Genomic DNA, 18,309 nt, shown 5'->3' with positions numbered 1-18,309 from the left:
TAAAAACGTCCAAACGTCACTGCTGCCGTGGTCCCCTCGAGCCCAGCGGGAATCAAACCGTCGGTCAGACAGGAGCCGAGACGGGGGGGGGGGGGGGGGGGGGGGGGGGCAGATAGACTCTCAACCTACACACGATCATAATACTAATCGACGATAACAATCATATTCATAAAAACAGGACGTAAACAAAAGGGACGCCGTCACCGCGGCGACACGCTGAGGCAGAACGACGGGCAGCTGTGAGCCGACTCAGGAGGAGGCTCAGGATACCAGCTTAGGATACTTGGAGAGTGTCTCTCATGCAGGGGGGGGGGGTCTTCAGGAGGGGCCCAGACCCTTGTAGCCGACCCCTATCTGTGTTGCTTGCATGCACACAGCGCACCAATGGGGCTGGTCTAGCACAGGCCTGGGGAGGGGGGAGGGAGGGGGGAGGGGGGGGGAGACTCGGCAGAGAGGCAGGATCAGGAAGATGAGAGAAAGTTCGGTGTTTCGGGGGGGGTGAGCACACGAGCAGAGGAGGGGAAGACGAGAACAGACTTGTGTTAGCTTAAGTTTGTCCTCGCTAAGGTTTGTGTTCGCAAATCTGGCGTAAGTGGGCTTGCATTAACCAGGTTTGTGTTTGCCGCCAAGTATCTCCTGGTAAGGTCTGTTTGGTGCGGTGTAAGCGTATAGGCCTACTGTTTGTGTGTGTGTGTGTGTGTGCGTGTGTGTGTTCTTGGATATTGTGTGGCACATGACAATGTGCAGAGAAGCGCCAGCAAGGTGTCTGGCTAACATAGCGCTCCGCTGTGCAGCACTTAGTGGTCGCTGAGCCGCTAACAGATATAATATTAACAGAGTTGCCATAGCTAGCCCGTTAGCTTGGTTCCTCCAGGGTTCGGACATGGAAGTATGAGGGCAGTGAGGTTTTTTGAACAGACTAGATCAGATCTGGATTACCCCTCCGTCATACAGAAACTACTGGTCCCCCAGTAAAACGATCAGATGAGTAAAAAGTGCCACGTTATCCCTAAGGGCCGCCCAGGTTCTGCTCCTGGCTAGGAGTCTGTTAGGTGGCATCGTCTGGCTGGTTGAGAATGCTGGTTTAGGTGCGAGAACATCTCATACACTTGATGCTAAATGGTCCCTCTATTTAAACGCTAACTTCCTCTATGGGCTAAATCTCTAAGGGACTAGGCCAACTGCCACGCGACAGCATGTAGCCTCGATGCTATGATATGCCATATGATATGCTACAGCTTCTCCTTCTTTTCTTTATACGTAGCACTGCACGCTAGCACCACATAGGTTAATACATAGGGCAGCTTGCTAGCACAACATATGCTGATATATAGTGTAGCAGGCTATCACTTCATTTTGGCAATACCTAGAGTGGTAGGCTTGCATTGTATAGGTTCATACATAGTATTGCGGGCTAGCACCACATATGCTCATATGTAGCGCTTCACGCTAGCACCACATATTCTCATATATAGAGCAGTGGGCTAGCACCCCATTTGCTAACAAACGCTGTTGTGCAGGGCTAGTGGCTTCTACATGCTAGTACGAAGTGCTAATGTACCATGACAGACTTTTCAAGGCATTTAAAACAATAATAATGATAATAATAATAATATTACACAAAAACATGAGAAAAGGTGGCGATTGATTCAGGTGATAGGTAGGTATGTGTGTAGTGGGCTCCTGGGCGCTGCATTAGCTAGCCGCAGTAGCTAGCTAGCCTCAGGTATCGCCATGGAAACTGTCGAAACTGTAGAGGTTCAGATCTCGATTCTGACCATCCCGTCCGCATTGCATCCTTACGTGCAGAGGAGTAAGCATACAATACTGTAACGTCAATAAAACCCAAAGTCTGAAATTAGATCAAATAAAAAAGCAATAGTGCCAGAGAGTAACATTAAAAAATAACAATAAAAACAATGATATTCACAAGCGTTCTTCGATTCTGTAGTTTGTTCTGGTTTACGTATGATGGCACCGCTAACCCTGGTGTAGCTAGCCACACCGTTGCTAACCGCGATGTAGCTAGCCACGATGTAGCTAGCCAAGGCTAACCGGGATAAGCATGGTGATGGAGGCCATTGTGGTGGCGGCGGTGGTGGTCTTGGGGGAGGGGCATACTGGGGGCTGTATGCCCACTATGGGAGTGATAAAGTGGGGTTTGGCATGGGCCAGGGACAGGGTTAGCCTGGCTAAAGCCAGACCTCATCTCAATCTACATTGAGATGAGGTCTGGGAACCACACATTCATTTTCTTGTATTTGAGGCGTGGTTTACGATTGCTCGGAGCCGTTTATTGGGCGCTACGAATGTCTATCATATGAGTCTGTACGTAGCTCATAGCCAATCAAAGCCTGTTGGTAGCAGGGAAAAGACATCCTTCTTGGTAATGAAAGAGTTAACGCCGAAAGTTGCAATTTTTTCAAAATAAACGTTCGTTCTAAACTACTTAGAACACTATCTAAGGCTGCATCGAAAGGTAACGCGTCTGCTGCCATTTTGGATCCGTAAACTACAAGCTTCGGTGTGTCGCATAGACGTCGTCGTCGTCGTCTTGCTGTCCCTCCCCGTTCTGTGATTGGTTCCCTATCTCAGGCGAAAATCGGATCCATGGAATCCAGGCTGCCTAGCAGCGCGCAATGAAATCGCGCGCAAGGCAGCCTGGGTATATCCGGGCTGGGTCAGGGTGGGTACACCCGGGCTAGGTCAGGGTGGGTATACCCGGGCTAGGTCAGGGTGGGTATACCCGGGCTAGGTCAGGGCGGGTGCTCAGGCGAAGTACATGGTCCTCAGGGTGTCGTGGTGGATCTGGACCGCCTTGGCCAGCGCCTGAGGGTCCCGGCCGTTGCTCTGACCAGAGACATGGCTGCCCTCTCCACTATACGAACAAAAACACACACACACAACACACTTGGCGTCAGGCATTATGTACATTTAAATGTTATCATGGAGCAGACTGAGACAATCAATGTGTTCGAATATCCTATGCAACGGAGTTTGATCAATAGAGTTTGATCAATATATGTGAATCACTTTTATAATCCAATCATAGGTAACGACCTCCGTGAGAGGACCAATGAGGACGTGTAGGACCGTCTCACCTGTCGTGCTCCTTGTCCACCAGGTGGTAGCGGGCGCGGAAGGCGACCAGACGTGCGTAGTAGGCCGGCGCGGGGATGGACACGGAGCGCGTGCAGCGGACGTACGTGTGGCACAGCTGGTAGGTGAGGATCTGCAGCTCGTCCGCCGTGAAGCGGTTGTCGTCCCAGAGGACGTAGTAATGGGAGGGCCGACTGGTGCCCTGGAGAACACAACACAGACACACACACACACACACACACACACACACACACACACACACACACACACACACACACACACACACACACACACACACACACACACACACACACACACACACACACACACACACACAGTAGTATTATAGCTGTGTAGTATTTAGGGGTGAGGTTTTGCAGTTTTGTCCCTGTGCAGTTGTTTAGCGGTGAGACTAATTAGCAGTGTAGTCGTGTTGCTATGTCGAAGGGTTTGTAGGGGGGGTTATTATGCAGGGGTGTGGTAGTTTAGCTGTGCTCATAGCATAGTTATTGTGTTGCGGCACAGTCGAGCAGCAGTGTAGATGTGTAGCGGGCTGATGTATAGTGGTGTAAATGTGTTGCAGTGGTGCTGTGTCACAGTATAGCTGTGGAATAGTGTAGATGTCTCCTAGCGGTTTAGACACGTAGCAGCGCAGTTTTGTTGCACTGCAGTTGTGTAGTGCTGTAGCTTGAAGCCATGTAGTTCTTCAGCGGTGTAGCTTGGTCGTTGTTGCACTGTTGTAGATCCGTTGTCGTGCATTTATGAGGCCGTGTATGTGTGCGTCAGTATGCTCACCTGAATTCCAGCGTGGCTGCACAGGTAGAAGTCGAACTCGAAGGGGTGTGTGATGCTGGTGTCCACGGTGGTTCCTGCTGGAATGTTCCCGCTCTTCCCAATCTGGCAACCACAAATCCCTCATTATACGTAACTGTACACAACTCATCGTCCAACTCAACACATCACTGAATCCGAGAGGGACAGTAAGTAAGATGCGTCAAGTGTACTCACTCGTTCAGACTTGTCTGCGCAGAAGAGCCGGGTGTGATGGCGTTTCTGGACCACGATATAGGTGATGCCGGGCTGGTAGTCCTTCTCCAGCTTGATGCAGGCGTCCCGGATCGCCAGCAGCTCGTAGTGTAAGATCTACAGGAGAGCAGAACTTAAGGTGATCAGACTGACCTAAGGGAACAACAATGAGACTGACCTAGTGATCAGACGAACCAACCGTTACAACAATCCCAACACTTACAATCAGATGAAGCTAGTGCAGCTACAACCACATGTACTGTAACTACAATCAGTATGAATGGCAAGGCAAATCACAATGACGAGAACGCCGAGCTTTCAGCCCGTTCAAACGTTCATACATTAATTCTGCGGCACACTTGGTCATCCATAGTAACGTTCCCTTGGACTTAAAATGTGCAAACTGAATGATACGGTTTTGACCAATCAGCCTTGTCGTTTTCCACCTCCTCTGCCTCAAAGTGCGAAGCAATATAATCGATGTAGCCATGTGGTTGACGGTAACTACTAAATAACCCCAAAACAGGGTCTGGGGTGCATCCGGACCTGGGGCAGCTGTCCTTCTGGAACCCCGTCCCGGTAGAAGATGATCCTGGTGGGCTTGAAGCGGGTGGACTTGTAGAACTGGATCAGCAGCTCTCGCACCATGAAGGACAGGTCCTCGATGATCTCCTGCCTGGGCCTCTGGACGCGCACCGTGGCGCAGTACCTGCTGGGGTGGGCGTCCATACTGCCTACCACCTGGGGAGCGATGGGGGTGAATCAGTATCCCTCGGGCTGGACACTGTATACTACTTACACTATATATTTGTTTAAGTTTACCTGTTTGTTTGGGTACTTTTTTTTTCCATTACCATTAAAAAAAAAAATGATGATTCATAAAAATCCCCCATAGATGAAAAGGGAGAATATTATTAAAATATTAAGAGAGTACAGATGTGGGCTGCAGGTTACTTTCAAACAATGTTCAGCCCCTGCCATCATGCATAATGCTGACTAGTAGCTGAACTCTCTCCTTTTCTCTCCGATACCAAAACATGTCCCCCGTCTGAACCTCTCCCTCTCTCTCTCTCTCTCTCTCTCTCTCTCTCTTACTCACAGTCTCCTGCCAACCACACCGTAAAGGTTATGGAGGCGGGGGCTGAGGTCTACGATGACGTCATTTCCTGTTTGGGGGTAGCAGGGGAATGAATGACTCAGCCCCGAGTCACAAGTGTCTCCTCTCCCGTCTCACTTCTCTCTCGTCGCCCTCATGTCTCCGTTTACTTTCTCCCCCTCTCTCCTCGGCCTCTCGTTAACTCCGCCCCTTCTCCTCTTTGCTCCACCCCCTCTCCCAGTACTAGTTTGTTTATATTCAAAGAAAAAACTCTTCCTCGCGAAGCAGCCGTAATTGTGCTATGTTTAGGTCGAAAAAACAGACTGCATCATAAATAGCATCTCGCTAGCTGAGCTACACATTCGTAGTAGGCAGTTTACCACCAAGAAGTAGAATGGAAACAGAAACCGTGAATAACACTGGGATTTGAACAGAAACAAGTCCCTTGCTTGAAAGCCTAGTTAAATAAATGACTGAACTGTAAAACTATGTTACTTGTCACGACAACAACGTAATTTGAGTACTATACTGTTAAATGAGCGGATTGTTGAAAGATACCGCCCCTCCCAGTCAGAGGCGAGAGACTTCAGATTTGAGTGCTCTGTCCGGTCTAACTGGCTCTGAAACTGAGTGATGTGAACTAGCGTAGCTTGGCTGGCTGGTGGCCGTGAAGGGGCGCTGGGGGGGGGGGGGGGGGGGGGGGGGTTTGGGAGTGCATTGAAGCTACTAACAGCAGTCATAAAGTAATGAAAGCAACTTACAGCAGTGATGGAGGGCTTCTTGCCGTCCCCAGCAGGGGGGTGGGTGACGTCGGCTCCCAGGAAGATAACAGGCTGCTGGAACACAGCCGAGCTGAGGGGAAAAGAGAGGGAGAACTATGATAGCCTGAACAGCCAGGAGGAGCAGAGGCCTGGTCAGAGGGGTGTGTCGGCAGCTGAGGGGGCAGCGGGGAGGGGAGAGGAGGGGAGTGGGCCACTGACCGTTGGTGAGGGACCAGGATGTTGTTGATTCCTCCCAGCTTGACGTTGATCTTGAGGCAGAGGTTGGACAGCGTCTGGGGAGACGTCTTCACCACGTTCTTCACCTGGACACACTGCGTGGCCATGCCCAGGAGGGTGTCTCCCACACGCTTCACCTCCGCTACACACACACACACACACACACACACACACACACACACACACACACACACACACACACACACACACTTTGTTTACTATCACGGTCTAGAAGATACTCTGCTACACTACACTGCATTCAAACACACTTTACTGCTCTTTAGAACTAACTTTATGAGAAATACCCTCTCTTAAACAAAAGTCATCATTAACACTCTCGAGAACAAATGACCTATACCATTAAGTTCACATTATTCATATTGTTTAAAACCCCTTTTACATATAGACCACTAAAATAATTTTTAAACCAGCTTTTGTAACCAAGATTTAAAACTACCGGTAGAGTAGTTCAAAGAGGTTTCCGAGTGCAGACTAGGTACTTTCTAGAAAAGATAAGAAGCTTTCTAAATTCGTTTGAGGAGGTGTCTGGGTCGATCTGGTATAGTTCCCGGTGGTTAATGGGTCTCTCTAGAGTGATATGATGTGGTTTCTGACTGCAGACGGGGGTCTTTGTAGGCTGAATTAGAGGTATCTGGGCCTCTCTAGACTAGTATGACGTGGGTTCTGACCGTAGACGGGGGTCTTCCCGGGCAGGATGACGATGATGAGCTGCAGGCCGGCGTAGGTGTTCTTCAGGTGTCTGAACATGGGCTCCACGCTGTCGGCCCCCTGGGCGTATTTACAGAAGCACGGCTGGCCCTGGATGGGCATCCCAGCGTCCTTGGAGATCTTACGCAGCTGGTCCGTGAAGTTCCTGGGAAGGAAGCGGGATAGAGAGCGTGAGGTGGGAACCTGCCTCGACCCACTACTACTTGATAGTATTAGCAAAGTAGTATCCCCTCCTTCCAACCCCGCTAATCTCTCCTCCTTCCTCTCTTCCTCCTTCTCCTCTATCCATCTCTCCTCCCATTCCTCTCCTTTCTCTCTCGTCCTCCTCCTCTCTTCCTCCCTCCTCTCCTTTCTCTCTCGTCCTCCTCCTCCTCTCTTCCTCCCTCCTCTCCTTTCTCTCTCGTCCTCCTCCCCCTCTCTTACTCCCTCCTCTCTCCGTATCTTCCCTCTCCATCTCCTTTGTCATATTGTAAGGACCACCAGCATTAATAAAAACGCAATCGGACGTCGTCTCCACGTACTTGAGCACCTCCTCTCGGCACTGTTTCTGCGGGGCGAAGCAGGCGATCGCCCACACCTTGATCTCGATGCCGTTGTAGAACTGCTTCCCCCGCATGTCCCACACCCCCTGGTTGGGTGTGGCGATGGCCCGGTTCTGGTCCAAGAAGGGAAAAAAACACAAGCTCTTAAGTTAAAATCAGATCGTGGTTGCGACCCCCGTTCGACCCGAGTAGCGTCTACGGACTGTAGCTCCGCGGTGTGTCGCGCAGCAGCTCCTCTCACCCGGCCTCCATACTGCAGGATGGGTGCAGGCAGCACCCGGCCCGTCACCTCGGCCATCTCGTCCTTCACCTTGATCCCAAACTCCTGGATGTACGGGTCCAGGTTGAAGTTGGCGTTCTTCATCTGCAGGCGAACAGAGATCAGAGGTCATGAGTCTCTGTCGTCTCTCTGTCTGGTAGTACCACCCCCGTCCACACGGGGTCGCTCACGGGAGGCGAGACCCCATCCGTGCGACCAGTGGTCTCCACTACTCACCAGCCGGCTGATCTCTTCCTGTCTGTCGGGGGCAGAGCGAGCCGTGGCCTTGATCATCGTTGAGGTCTGGTTATCAGTCAGCTTCTTGATGCAGCGCTGGCCTGCTACAATGTTACACACCTGAGGACACAACAACACACCTGTAACACCTGCTACAATGTTACACACCTGAGGACACAACAACACACCTGTAACACCTGCTACAATGTTATACACAACAACACACCTGTAACACCTGCTACGATGTTACACACCTGAGGACACAACAACACACCTGTAACACCTGCTACAATGTTACACACCTGAGGACACAACAACACACCTGTAACCCCTGCTACTATGTTACACATCTGAGGACACAACAACACACCTGTAACACCTGCTACAATGTTACACACCTGAGGACACAACAACACACCTGTAACACCTGCTACAATGTTACACACCTGCAGACACAACAACACACCTGTAACACCTGCTACAATGTTACACACCTGCAGACACAACAACACACCTGTAACCCCTGCTACAAAGTTATACACAACAACACACCTGTAACACCTGCTACAATGTGACACTGCTGAGGACACAACACACCTGTAAGCCCTGCTACTATGTTACACACCGGAGGACAGAACAACACACCTGTCACACACCTGTGCTACTATGTTACAAATCTGCAGCCACACACCTTTAACACCCTGCCTATTACCTTGAACAGGTATAAGAGTTATTTAACGCAGGTGGGGGGGGGGGGGGGGGGGGGCATGGTGGGTTCTCTTACCTCCAGGGGCAGGTAGGTGTGTTTCTGCTCCTGGCCCACCTGCAGACAGGGCAGGTGGGGGTACTTCAGCTGCAGGTTGTACTTCTGTTTGAAGTACTGCGCCACCGTGCACTCCACCGTCTGACCGCTCTCTAGCTGCAGGGGAAACCTGGGATGGAGTAGGACAATATGGAGTCACACTTTTGGACTCGCCTGGGCGACACACAGATATGTTCAACGCAAACACACACAGACACACACCGGGTGTTTGAATGAGTTGCCACCGCAGTCTGGAATTGGATCGGTGATTGTGTGTTGCCTTTTGAGTAACCTGTATTTTAGAACACCCGATATGTATTTGGATGGCGGTAATTCATTGAATCCCTCATCGTTCCTCATCATCATCATCATCATCATCATCAGCACAAACTGAACTAAAAGCCGGTAGGAGGTCCCTTTTGCTGCGTCATGGGATCCAAGGGCTACTCACGTCTGGTGGCTGGCCGGGCGGCGCGTGACGTTACACACGCGGTACTTCCTCTTCATCTGCCCACAGTGGGTCACCTCCACCTTCAGACCTGGACGCACGCACGCACGCGAGGGGAGGGGAGGGAGGGAAGAGGGACAGCATTGTACTTGAGCCCGGACTCGTTGTACTTGAAACCAAACAATGAAAGCACCAACGCCAACACAATAGGGTCTGAGTGTTACGGTGTGCAGAGGGCAATGGGAGGAGGCGACACCATACATTCTACACTCGCGTCACGTTTCCGTGGTTTCCTTTGTAACGCCCCGACATTTAAAATCACAGACAGCCCATAATGAGTCCCTCTTGAGGTGCCTGGAAGTCTGCATGTGTGTCAAATGGTCTAATACTTGTGAGGACGGTGGTATCACTAGGCAGGTGAGATGGTCTGACACAAGTGAACAGGTGTGAGAGGTGGTTTGACAATAATAATGAGGTCTGTGGTCGCTTAAGGTGTGAGATGGTCTGATAATAGTGAGGTCTGTGGTAGCTTGAGGTGTGAGATGGTCTGATAATAGTGAGGTCTGTGGTAGCTTCAGGTGTGAGATGGTCTGATAATAGTGAGGTCTGTGGTAGCTTGAGGTGTGAGATGGTCTGATAATAGTGAGGTCTGTGGTAGCTTGAGGTGTGAGATGGTCTGATAATAGTGAGGTCTGTGGTAGCTTGAGGTGTGAGATGGTCTGATAATAGTGAGGTCTGTGGTAGCTTGAGGTGTGAGATGGTCTGATAATAGTGAGGTCTGTGGTAGCTTGAGGTGTGAGATGCTCATGCACTAGTGAGGCCCTTGGTATGTGCAGGTGTGAGATGGTCGATCACTAGTGAGGACCTTGGTGGAGGATGCAGGTGTGCGAGATGGTCGAGGGTTGTTCCTGAAGTTCTTACCACTGCTCAGGAGCCCACCTTTAATCTCCTTGGTGAAGCGGACTCTCTGAGAGTCGGTCAGGGTCTTGGGCTGCTCGTCGATGTTACGGATGTCCAGGACCTCGCACATGAACTCAATGACCGGCTGGGCCTTGTAGAAGGCGGTGGCAGACACTAGAGGGCGGCGGTGAGCAGAGACGACTCATTTACAACCTAATACAACTAATAGGAAGCACTTTAATCCAAAGAGACTTTCAGTGAATTCAGAATACATATTAAGCAGGCAGAGGTCAACGCATTTGCGTTTTCTCAAGGATGTCTGCAGGGTTGAGCACCCAAAGTTTTTCGCGCCTACATTCACGTGATTTCAAGGAGAAATAGAAGAGAGGGAAAACAATCAAAGTATAGATCTATCTATCTATCGATCTATCGAGTTGTGGCAAAGGCTGGTTGGCTATAAGTTGAGTTTCCCTTGAGGGGAGTTAGGACATCGTCACATCACGGCGCGTGATGTCGAGAAGCACACGACCTCAGCATATGACCTCGGTGTGTTTTGAAATACGAGTCCGATATGGTTTAAAAAAAAAAACAGTGCCCCCGTGCTCTCCCGCCTCTGGGCTGGGCGTCGCCGCCAGCGCATCGGTGACTCACCGTCGATGTTGAGCATCATCTTCCACATGGCGGGGCGGACGGACTGATGGAAGCCGAACCACACCTCCCTGCCCCCCCCCAGGGGGTGGTAGTACCCCTCTGGGGGGGAGAAAAAGGAACGGCCCACCGGGGTGTACCTAGAGGAGGAGAGGAGGAGGAGGAGGAGGAGGAGGAGGAGGGAGAGGAGGAGGAGGAGGAGGAGGAGGGAGAGGAGGAGGAGGAGGAGGAGAGGAGCGGAGGAGGAGGAGGGAGAGGAGGAGGAGGAGGAGGAGGAGGAGGAGGGAGGAGGAGGAGGAGGAGGGAGAGGAGGAGGAGGAGGAGGAGGAGGAGGAGGAGCGGAGGAGGAGGAGGAGGAGGAGGAGGAGGAGGAGGAGGAGGGGGAGGAGGAGGAGGAGGGAGGGAGGTATGAGGTCAGAGACGACTTTAATTCTCCAGCCGAGGGTGATTCAGTCTGACTCAGATGCAAACCACAAATCCCCCCATGAACCAGGGGGCGTCGATGCCCCTTTTTGGGCTGGGCCTCATGGTTGAATACCCTTATTTTACATTGCTCTGGATCAAAGCTGCAGCTAAATGAATGTAATGTCATGTATAATCAATAAGGTCTCTCTACATCCATTCATCAATTTATTTATTGGTTCATGGGTTCATCAATCCATCTAGATGTATGATAAAGTAGTACTTAGTTTAAACACCCTCTTTCTCTAAACTACATACAACTAAAAGTACACGTAGCTAGTGCTAGGTGTAGAGGCTAAGGCTGCCGTGCTATGGTGTGGTGGTGGTGGCTGAGGTGTAGCAGCGGAGGCCTAGCAGCTAAGGTGTAGGCGTAGCTACCTCATAGAGGCCAGGTGGCGCATGGCCACGTCCAGAGCCTGGACCGAGTCGAGGGGAACCTGCATTCGCCCGCTGACCAGCGCCTCCTGCAGAAGACGCCAGGACACCTTGGCTAGCCAGCGGATTGACACCTTGAAGATCCGGTCCTTTCCCTCGCCTGGGATGGTCACCTCAAAGTCCACCTGCGGGGAGAGAACTGGCGTTAAGGTGGTCTAGATAGATAGATAAATAGATAGACACTTTATTGTCTACTACCTGGTGTAACTGTGGTCTGAGCTACAGACTACTACCTGGTGTATCTGTGGTCTGAGCTACAGACTACTACCTGGTGTAACAGTGTGAGCTACTTATAAATAATAATACGATTGTTCACATGGCAATGTGTGGTTAAGCTTGTTGGGTAGAAACACTCGTCATCACACGTTACCATGGCAATGCACCATTTATTATGACATGACATTAATCGCTGTACCTTCTCGCTCCCTATAGGGAGTGCAAGCACGGTATAGATGTTCTTCTTCCCGTCGTACACCGGCTTCCTGTCACCAAACAGCTGTGGCTTGAAGTGTTGGACCATGTACTCAACCACCTCTCTGGAACACACACACACACACACACACAGTTAACACAACCACCTCTCTGGAATACACACTCACACATATATAGGTAACAAAACCACCTCTCTGAACCACACACACACACACACACACACAAGCACACACACACACACACACACACACACACACACACACACACACACACACACACACACACACACACACACACACACACACACACACACACACACACACACACCCCTCCCAATAGGGGGGGCTAGAGTTAACGTGGACCACCGACCCCACAAGCTACCGTGGTCATAGTGATACGTGACACCCTATCAGTGAGCTCCCTGGGGTGAGGGGCTGGAGGCTATTGATCAAGCGCCTGCATCTGGTCCAAGCAATATTTCATGGTCATGGAGAAAGGGGCAGGAGCAAAGAGAGGAGAAAGAAGAGGAGGAGGAGGAGGAGGAGGAGGGGCGCTGGTCTGAAAAGAGAAGGTTATGAGACCTTGACCTGGGGCAACCTTCTCCCAACCTTTGTCTCCAGCCATTCAGACCCACAGGGTGCTCCAGAACAACACAAAAGCCCTCAAAGAGTAACTGTGCACGCTCCAAGAAACAGAACCTTTGCTAATGTTCTCCAAGAGCTATCCTCCCCAAGAAATAGAACCTTTGCTAAAGTTCTCCAAGAGATATCCTCTCCAAGAAATATAACCTTTGCTAAAGTTCTCCAAGAGATATCCTCCCCAAGAAATAGAACCTTTGCTAAAGTTCTCCAAGAGATATCCTCTCCAAGGAACAGAACCTTGGCTAATGTTCTCCAAGAGATATCCTCTCCAAGAAACAGAACCTTTGCTAATGTTCTCCAAGGGCTATCCTCTCCAAGAAACAGAACCTTTGCTAATGTTCTCCAAGGGCTATCCTCTCCAAGAAACACAACCTTTGCTAATGTTCTCCAAGAGCTATCCTCTCCAAGAGCTCGCTCTTTACTAATGTTCTCCAAGAGTTCTCCTCCTCAAGAGGTGAACCTTTATGTTTTCCAAGAGTTATCCACTCAAAGAGCTGGACCTTTACTAATGTTCTCCAAGAGTTATCCACTCCAAGAGCAAACATTTATGTTCTTCGAGAGTTATCCTCTCCAAGAGATGAACCATTACTAATGTTCTCCAAGAGTTATTCTCTCCAAGAGTGGTACCTTAACTAATGTTCTCCAAGTGTTAATCTCTCCAAGAATTAGAACCTTTACTAATGTTCTCCAAGATGTAATCTCTCCAATAGCTGAACCTTTATGTTCTTTAAGATGTATTCTCTCCAAGAGCTGAAACCTTTACTAATGTTCTTCAAGATTTATCCTCTCCAAGAGCTGAAAACTTTATGAGGTACTGAGGTGTGTGTTGGTATGGGGGGGGGGGGGGGGGTCGTCTCACCTGTTGACCCTGCGGGGGCACTTGTCCGGCTTGATGTCGACCTCGTAGTGGAAGACGTCCATCTTGGGGATCTCCACCTCAAAGTAGTTGGCCAGCAGCTTGATGGGCTTCCCCACCGTCCCCATACCTGGTCTCCGCGGCGCCTGGAACACCTGCTGCAGGGGAGGGGGGAAGGCCCCCATGGGGGGCACTGGAGGGAAGGGGGACAGGTGATGAGAGGCATGGACCCAACCAGGTGGGGGCCAGGAAGAGAGAGAGGTTTCATCACAGAGAGAGGAGAAAATAGACAGGAAGAGAAAGAGGGAAGTGGAGGGAAAGGCAGAGAGAGCGACAGAGAGAGAGACAGACAGACAGACAGACAGACAGACAGACAGACAGACAGACAGACAGACAGACAGACAGACAGACAGACAGACAGACAGACAGACAGACAGACAGACAGACAGACAGACAGACAGACAGACAGACAGACAGACAGACAGACAGACAGATGGAGAGGGAAACAGAAACGGGCGGCAATAGATTAAGAGCGATGGAGGCAGATAAGAAGACAGAGACAGTGAGGGAGAGCGAGAGGGACAGAGAGGGACAGAGTGAGAGAGAGAGAGAGAGAGAGAGAGAAGGAACAATGTCCCGAAGGGGGGGCCGGGGTGTTCGAAAGGCGGGAAGCAGAAGATAAAAGAATATTTAACACTGATTTGCAACCAGCAGCACAACAAAGAATTAGACCAGATACTTGTTCAGCGACTACACCCCTCCGGACATTGAGGGAGTTCTATAACACAGGCACCAGGGTTAGCATAAAGGTTAGCCTACACCCATGGAGGGCATGATAGCCGTACAGGGTGCTAAGTCAGCCAGGTGGTTACCTACAGGTAACCACTAAGCATAACCAAGGTGCAATGGGAGCACTAAAAATGTTTAGCTTCACCGACAAAAGCTTGAATGTAAAACATGCATGCGTGTTATGGTGATTGCTTCTGATCAATAACGTTCGGGTCAGAAATTATAATTAAATATAAGTTGGATATTAGTTCAAAGGTTTGATGTGGTGGATGAAGGCGGACTGATTGGACTAGAGTTAGCCTAGGAGGGCAGGAAGCGCGATGATAGCTTAGCACCCCCACTAGCAAGGAGCTACTGCTGATGGTAATCCCACGGTTTGGGTCATGGCAGAACAGGGGCCCGAGAAGCTCCCGGTGACTCCTAGACGAGGGGCCCAGAGTCTTAACCTTTCAGGTCCCAGAGAACGGCCCTCTCCCTCCCAACAAAGACCCCAGCTGCCCCACACACACACACACACACACACACACACACACACACACACACACACACACACACACACACACACACACACACACACACACACACACACACACACACACACACACACACACACACACACACACGGGCCCCTCCACATTCCCAGCCTCACCATGGCAACACCACGGCAACAAGTATTGTCATGGAGATCAGGAGACCTCGGAGTATATATCTGTGTGTGTGTGGGTGTGTGTGTGTGTGTGCGTGCATGAGAGTGAGAGCGTGTGTGTGTGTGTGTGTTTGGGGAGTGGGGGGGTTGGTGATTTAGTGCATTACCAAACCGCAACTTCAAAAAAAGGTTCTAATTTTAAACCACAGTGATAGACGTGTGAGATGTGTGTGACAGGACGGTCTGGATAAACACGGACTCTGCTAACGCAGCTTGTTCGTGTGAAGTCCTTAGTCCACACACACACACACACACACACACAAAGTCACGGTCACTAACATGCACAGCCTACGTGCACGCCCTGACAGCAGAGTGCCAGAGAAGGCAGATGGTGAGAGAGGCGTGGCAGGACACACACATCTCTACAGACAATAGCTGTCACACACACACACACACACACACACACACACACACACACACACACACACACACACACACACACACACACACACACACACACACACACACACACACACACACACACACACACACCTCCAACCAACTGCTAAAATATTGGGGTGGGGTGGGGTGGGGTGGGGTGGGGGGGGGGGGCTAGTCTTGTGGTTTATGTGTGTTTGACTCTGAGCTGAAAAGTTCTGGGTTCGATCCCCGACGTCCGCAGTACAACCTGTAGGCCCCCTATCCCCTACGGCTCCTTAATATGTTCCTGATTTCACTGCCAGTCTCTCTGGATGACAGCATCCCTGCTGGATGACTAACAGTGAGTGAGGCAGAGAGATGCAGGGGGGGGGATGCCACCTGTCAAGGGGATCTGATGTGTCAATCTCACCAAGAAGGAAGAGGGGGAGCTACAGGTGAGTCTGCTGCTCCTGGTTATTGATCTAAAATGAATCCCGGGTGATCGTTGCAAGTGTGAACCTATGAAACCTACGTTTCTCTGGAGTTAAGTCACCACCACTCAATGCTTATTGACAATCATCGCGAAAGACTCACAATATAATGAAACAATGTACCTAAGCGTTCTGTCAAAAATGTCACACCGACTTTCTTTTGTGTGTGTTGTTTTTAGAATAAAAACATTCTTCTTTTTTTGATCATTTTTTAAGTTTTTATCTGTCCCGTTCTTTCTGCCACACCCACTTTTCCCTTCACTTTGTTTATCCCATGGATAAAAAAAGTCTTATAAAATCTTATTTTGCATAATTTGGTTGCTGTGACCATACAGGATTCTGGGAGTTTTATTTTAGTAGAATTGTCTTATAGATTTTGTGATGACTGAACACAGGGATGATATCCGAATTACAATATTCATATTCAATATTAATGATTTTTTTTATATATATTTGCTCATCTTATCAGGGAGATGCCAACAATAGACCACACAGATTGTTGTGGAACAGCAAGTTGGTGTGTGTGGACACACGTAGTGATCTGGACCAGAGCATTGTTCTGGGTGAGAGTATTGTTGTGGACCAGTGTGTTTTGTTCTGGACCTTTTAAGTCTGTTAGCTAAACCCAATCCTAACTTGGTCTTCACACAAGGACCTGAGAGGCGTGGAGATGAGAGGCCCCTAGGGCCCTCCCCCCAGACCTTGAAATAAAAAAACTCCCATCAAGACACTCTTTGGGGGGGCGACACATTCAGACATGGGCTTGTATTAAAAGTGAATCAGCATCTCTTGCAAGCACTATTCAGTGCTTGTAAGAGATGTGCACACACACACACACACACACACACACACACACACACACACACACACACACACACACACACACACACACACACACACACACACACACACACACACACACACACACCTTTGGCCTGCTCTGAAACACAGTTTTACATAGTCAACTGCACAGTCAGTTGACTATGCACAACAAAGTTTGGTCATTGAACTTCTGACCCAGAAAACTTTATATACACCTGGTATGCATAATTGTATCATAAAATATATGAGACGTGTATCTTATAAAAATGAACAGGCCTACTGCATATGGTAGTAGTTCGAACAATGTGCTTGGTAATGGTAATAGTGACCTGGATGTAGTTATGACACCTCCGGTCACTAAAAGTTCCGTTCTCCACTGGAGTTCAATTTCTGCTTTAAATGCGAAAAAAATATTTAATTTATCCATCACTTTTGATCGCAGGCCAGAGCTGGAGTTCAAATCACCGTCTCAGTGTTGGTAGTTCGCGCCTCCGACATCCCTGGGGCCTCCATAATGGAATAATGTGCGGGCGCTCTGGTGCCAAGGGAGAGAGGGTACCCGCCAGCTGCTGGCGCAGCCCAATGAGACTCCAAGGCGGGCTTCACCTCTGGGGATGTACCGCCATCCTCTCCGGAGGTTCCCAGGACCCCTGACCCACGACCCCGCCGGTGGACATGGTCAACTAACCCAGAGAACAATCGATGGCCATAAATCCAATGTATCTCTCTATTGAACCAGGATGGGGTCTGCTAAGTGCGAGATAAGTGCTGGGAATTATCCATCGCGGTTCGATTGCTCAAACGGACGGGTTTCCTTCAGAATATCCTCCCTGGTCCGAAGGGCCAAGGAGCTCGAGTGGTCACTTCCAGTATCCACCAGAGTGTAAAAGCTTACACAAACAGAAGGTGCAGATGACCATAGGACATATAAAGGGGTTATAAATGGACCTACCAGCGCCAGACGGTCCTGGCTCCATCCCATCCACTTAGCTGCGAGGATACAGGCCGACTAGTCCAAGTTCTGCGGCCACCGCGCCGGCCGCTTCAGGCTGGCAGCGGATCGGACTTCCAGCCCCCTCCAGGCAGCGTGCAGCTGAACGCCCGCCCGCTGTCCAACACACCCCCAGACCCCGCAGCAAAAACTCTGGCTAACGGCGGATAAAACCTGGAGGTTGACCCAGGATCCAAAAGGGCCAGTAACAGTACGTTTCCGAGCCTGGTGGTGGTGTTCAAATAGATCCTGTGGGCGGTTATCAGTTCAGCGGAGAACGCAGTGGCAGAGTGTTGGTGAAGATGCAGTCCCTATGCGGTGTGTTGTGCTCCTGCTGGCCGCTCAGACAGGACTCTCCAGCCGAACAAAAAAGGCCCCCAGACCCCCACGCTTCTTCTCCTCCTCCCAAAGATTCAAAAGCCCAGTTCGGTTATCAGTCTCCACCCAGAGGTAGACTGCGGATACGACACCACAGATTAAACAATATATCAAGTCTTCTACTTGAGGACAAATACGATGTGTTATTATTTTATTTCTTAC

At 50.2% G+C, this 18,309-nt stretch overlaps 1 protein-coding gene across 2 annotated transcripts; it reads right to left on the bottom strand.

Moving 5' to 3' along the window:
- Nucleotides 1-500: 500 nt before the first annotated feature.
- ago1 (argonaute RISC component 1) lies at nucleotides 501-18,146 on the bottom strand. 2 transcript variants are annotated; one of them, XM_056593366.1, is made up of 19 exons: nucleotides 17,731-18,146; nucleotides 13,614-13,803; nucleotides 12,097-12,217; nucleotides 11,625-11,806; nucleotides 10,788-10,924; nucleotides 10,158-10,310; nucleotides 9,240-9,327; nucleotides 8,771-8,918; nucleotides 7,987-8,106; nucleotides 7,732-7,854; nucleotides 7,470-7,603; nucleotides 6,909-7,093; nucleotides 6,202-6,361; nucleotides 5,983-6,073; nucleotides 4,672-4,866; nucleotides 4,108-4,242; nucleotides 3,895-3,996; nucleotides 3,102-3,301; nucleotides 501-2,878 (listed from the first exon to the last, which is right to left on the bottom strand). In XM_056593366.1, exons 1-19 carry the CDS (start codon nucleotides 17,753-17,755, stop codon nucleotides 2,770-2,772), a joined length of 2,598 nt encoding a protein of 865 aa, XP_056449341.1. In that variant the 5' UTR covers nucleotides 17,756-18,146; the 3' UTR covers nucleotides 501-2,769. The 2 variants fall into 2 exon arrangements, with proteins under 2 accessions (XP_056449341.1, XP_056449342.1); XM_056593367.1 differs by having other exon boundaries at nucleotides 10,176-10,310.
- Nucleotides 18,147-18,309: the final 163 nt, after the last annotated feature.

Source organism: Gadus chalcogrammus, chromosome 6 (assembly GCF_026213295.1).
Source record: "Gadus chalcogrammus isolate NIFS_2021 chromosome 6, NIFS_Gcha_1.0, whole genome shotgun sequence".
Taxonomy (NCBI): Eukaryota; Metazoa; Chordata; class Actinopteri; order Gadiformes; family Gadidae; genus Gadus; species Gadus chalcogrammus.
The sequence above is the reverse complement of the archived record's forward strand: the minus strand, read 5'-3'. Positions and strand labels throughout refer to the sequence as shown.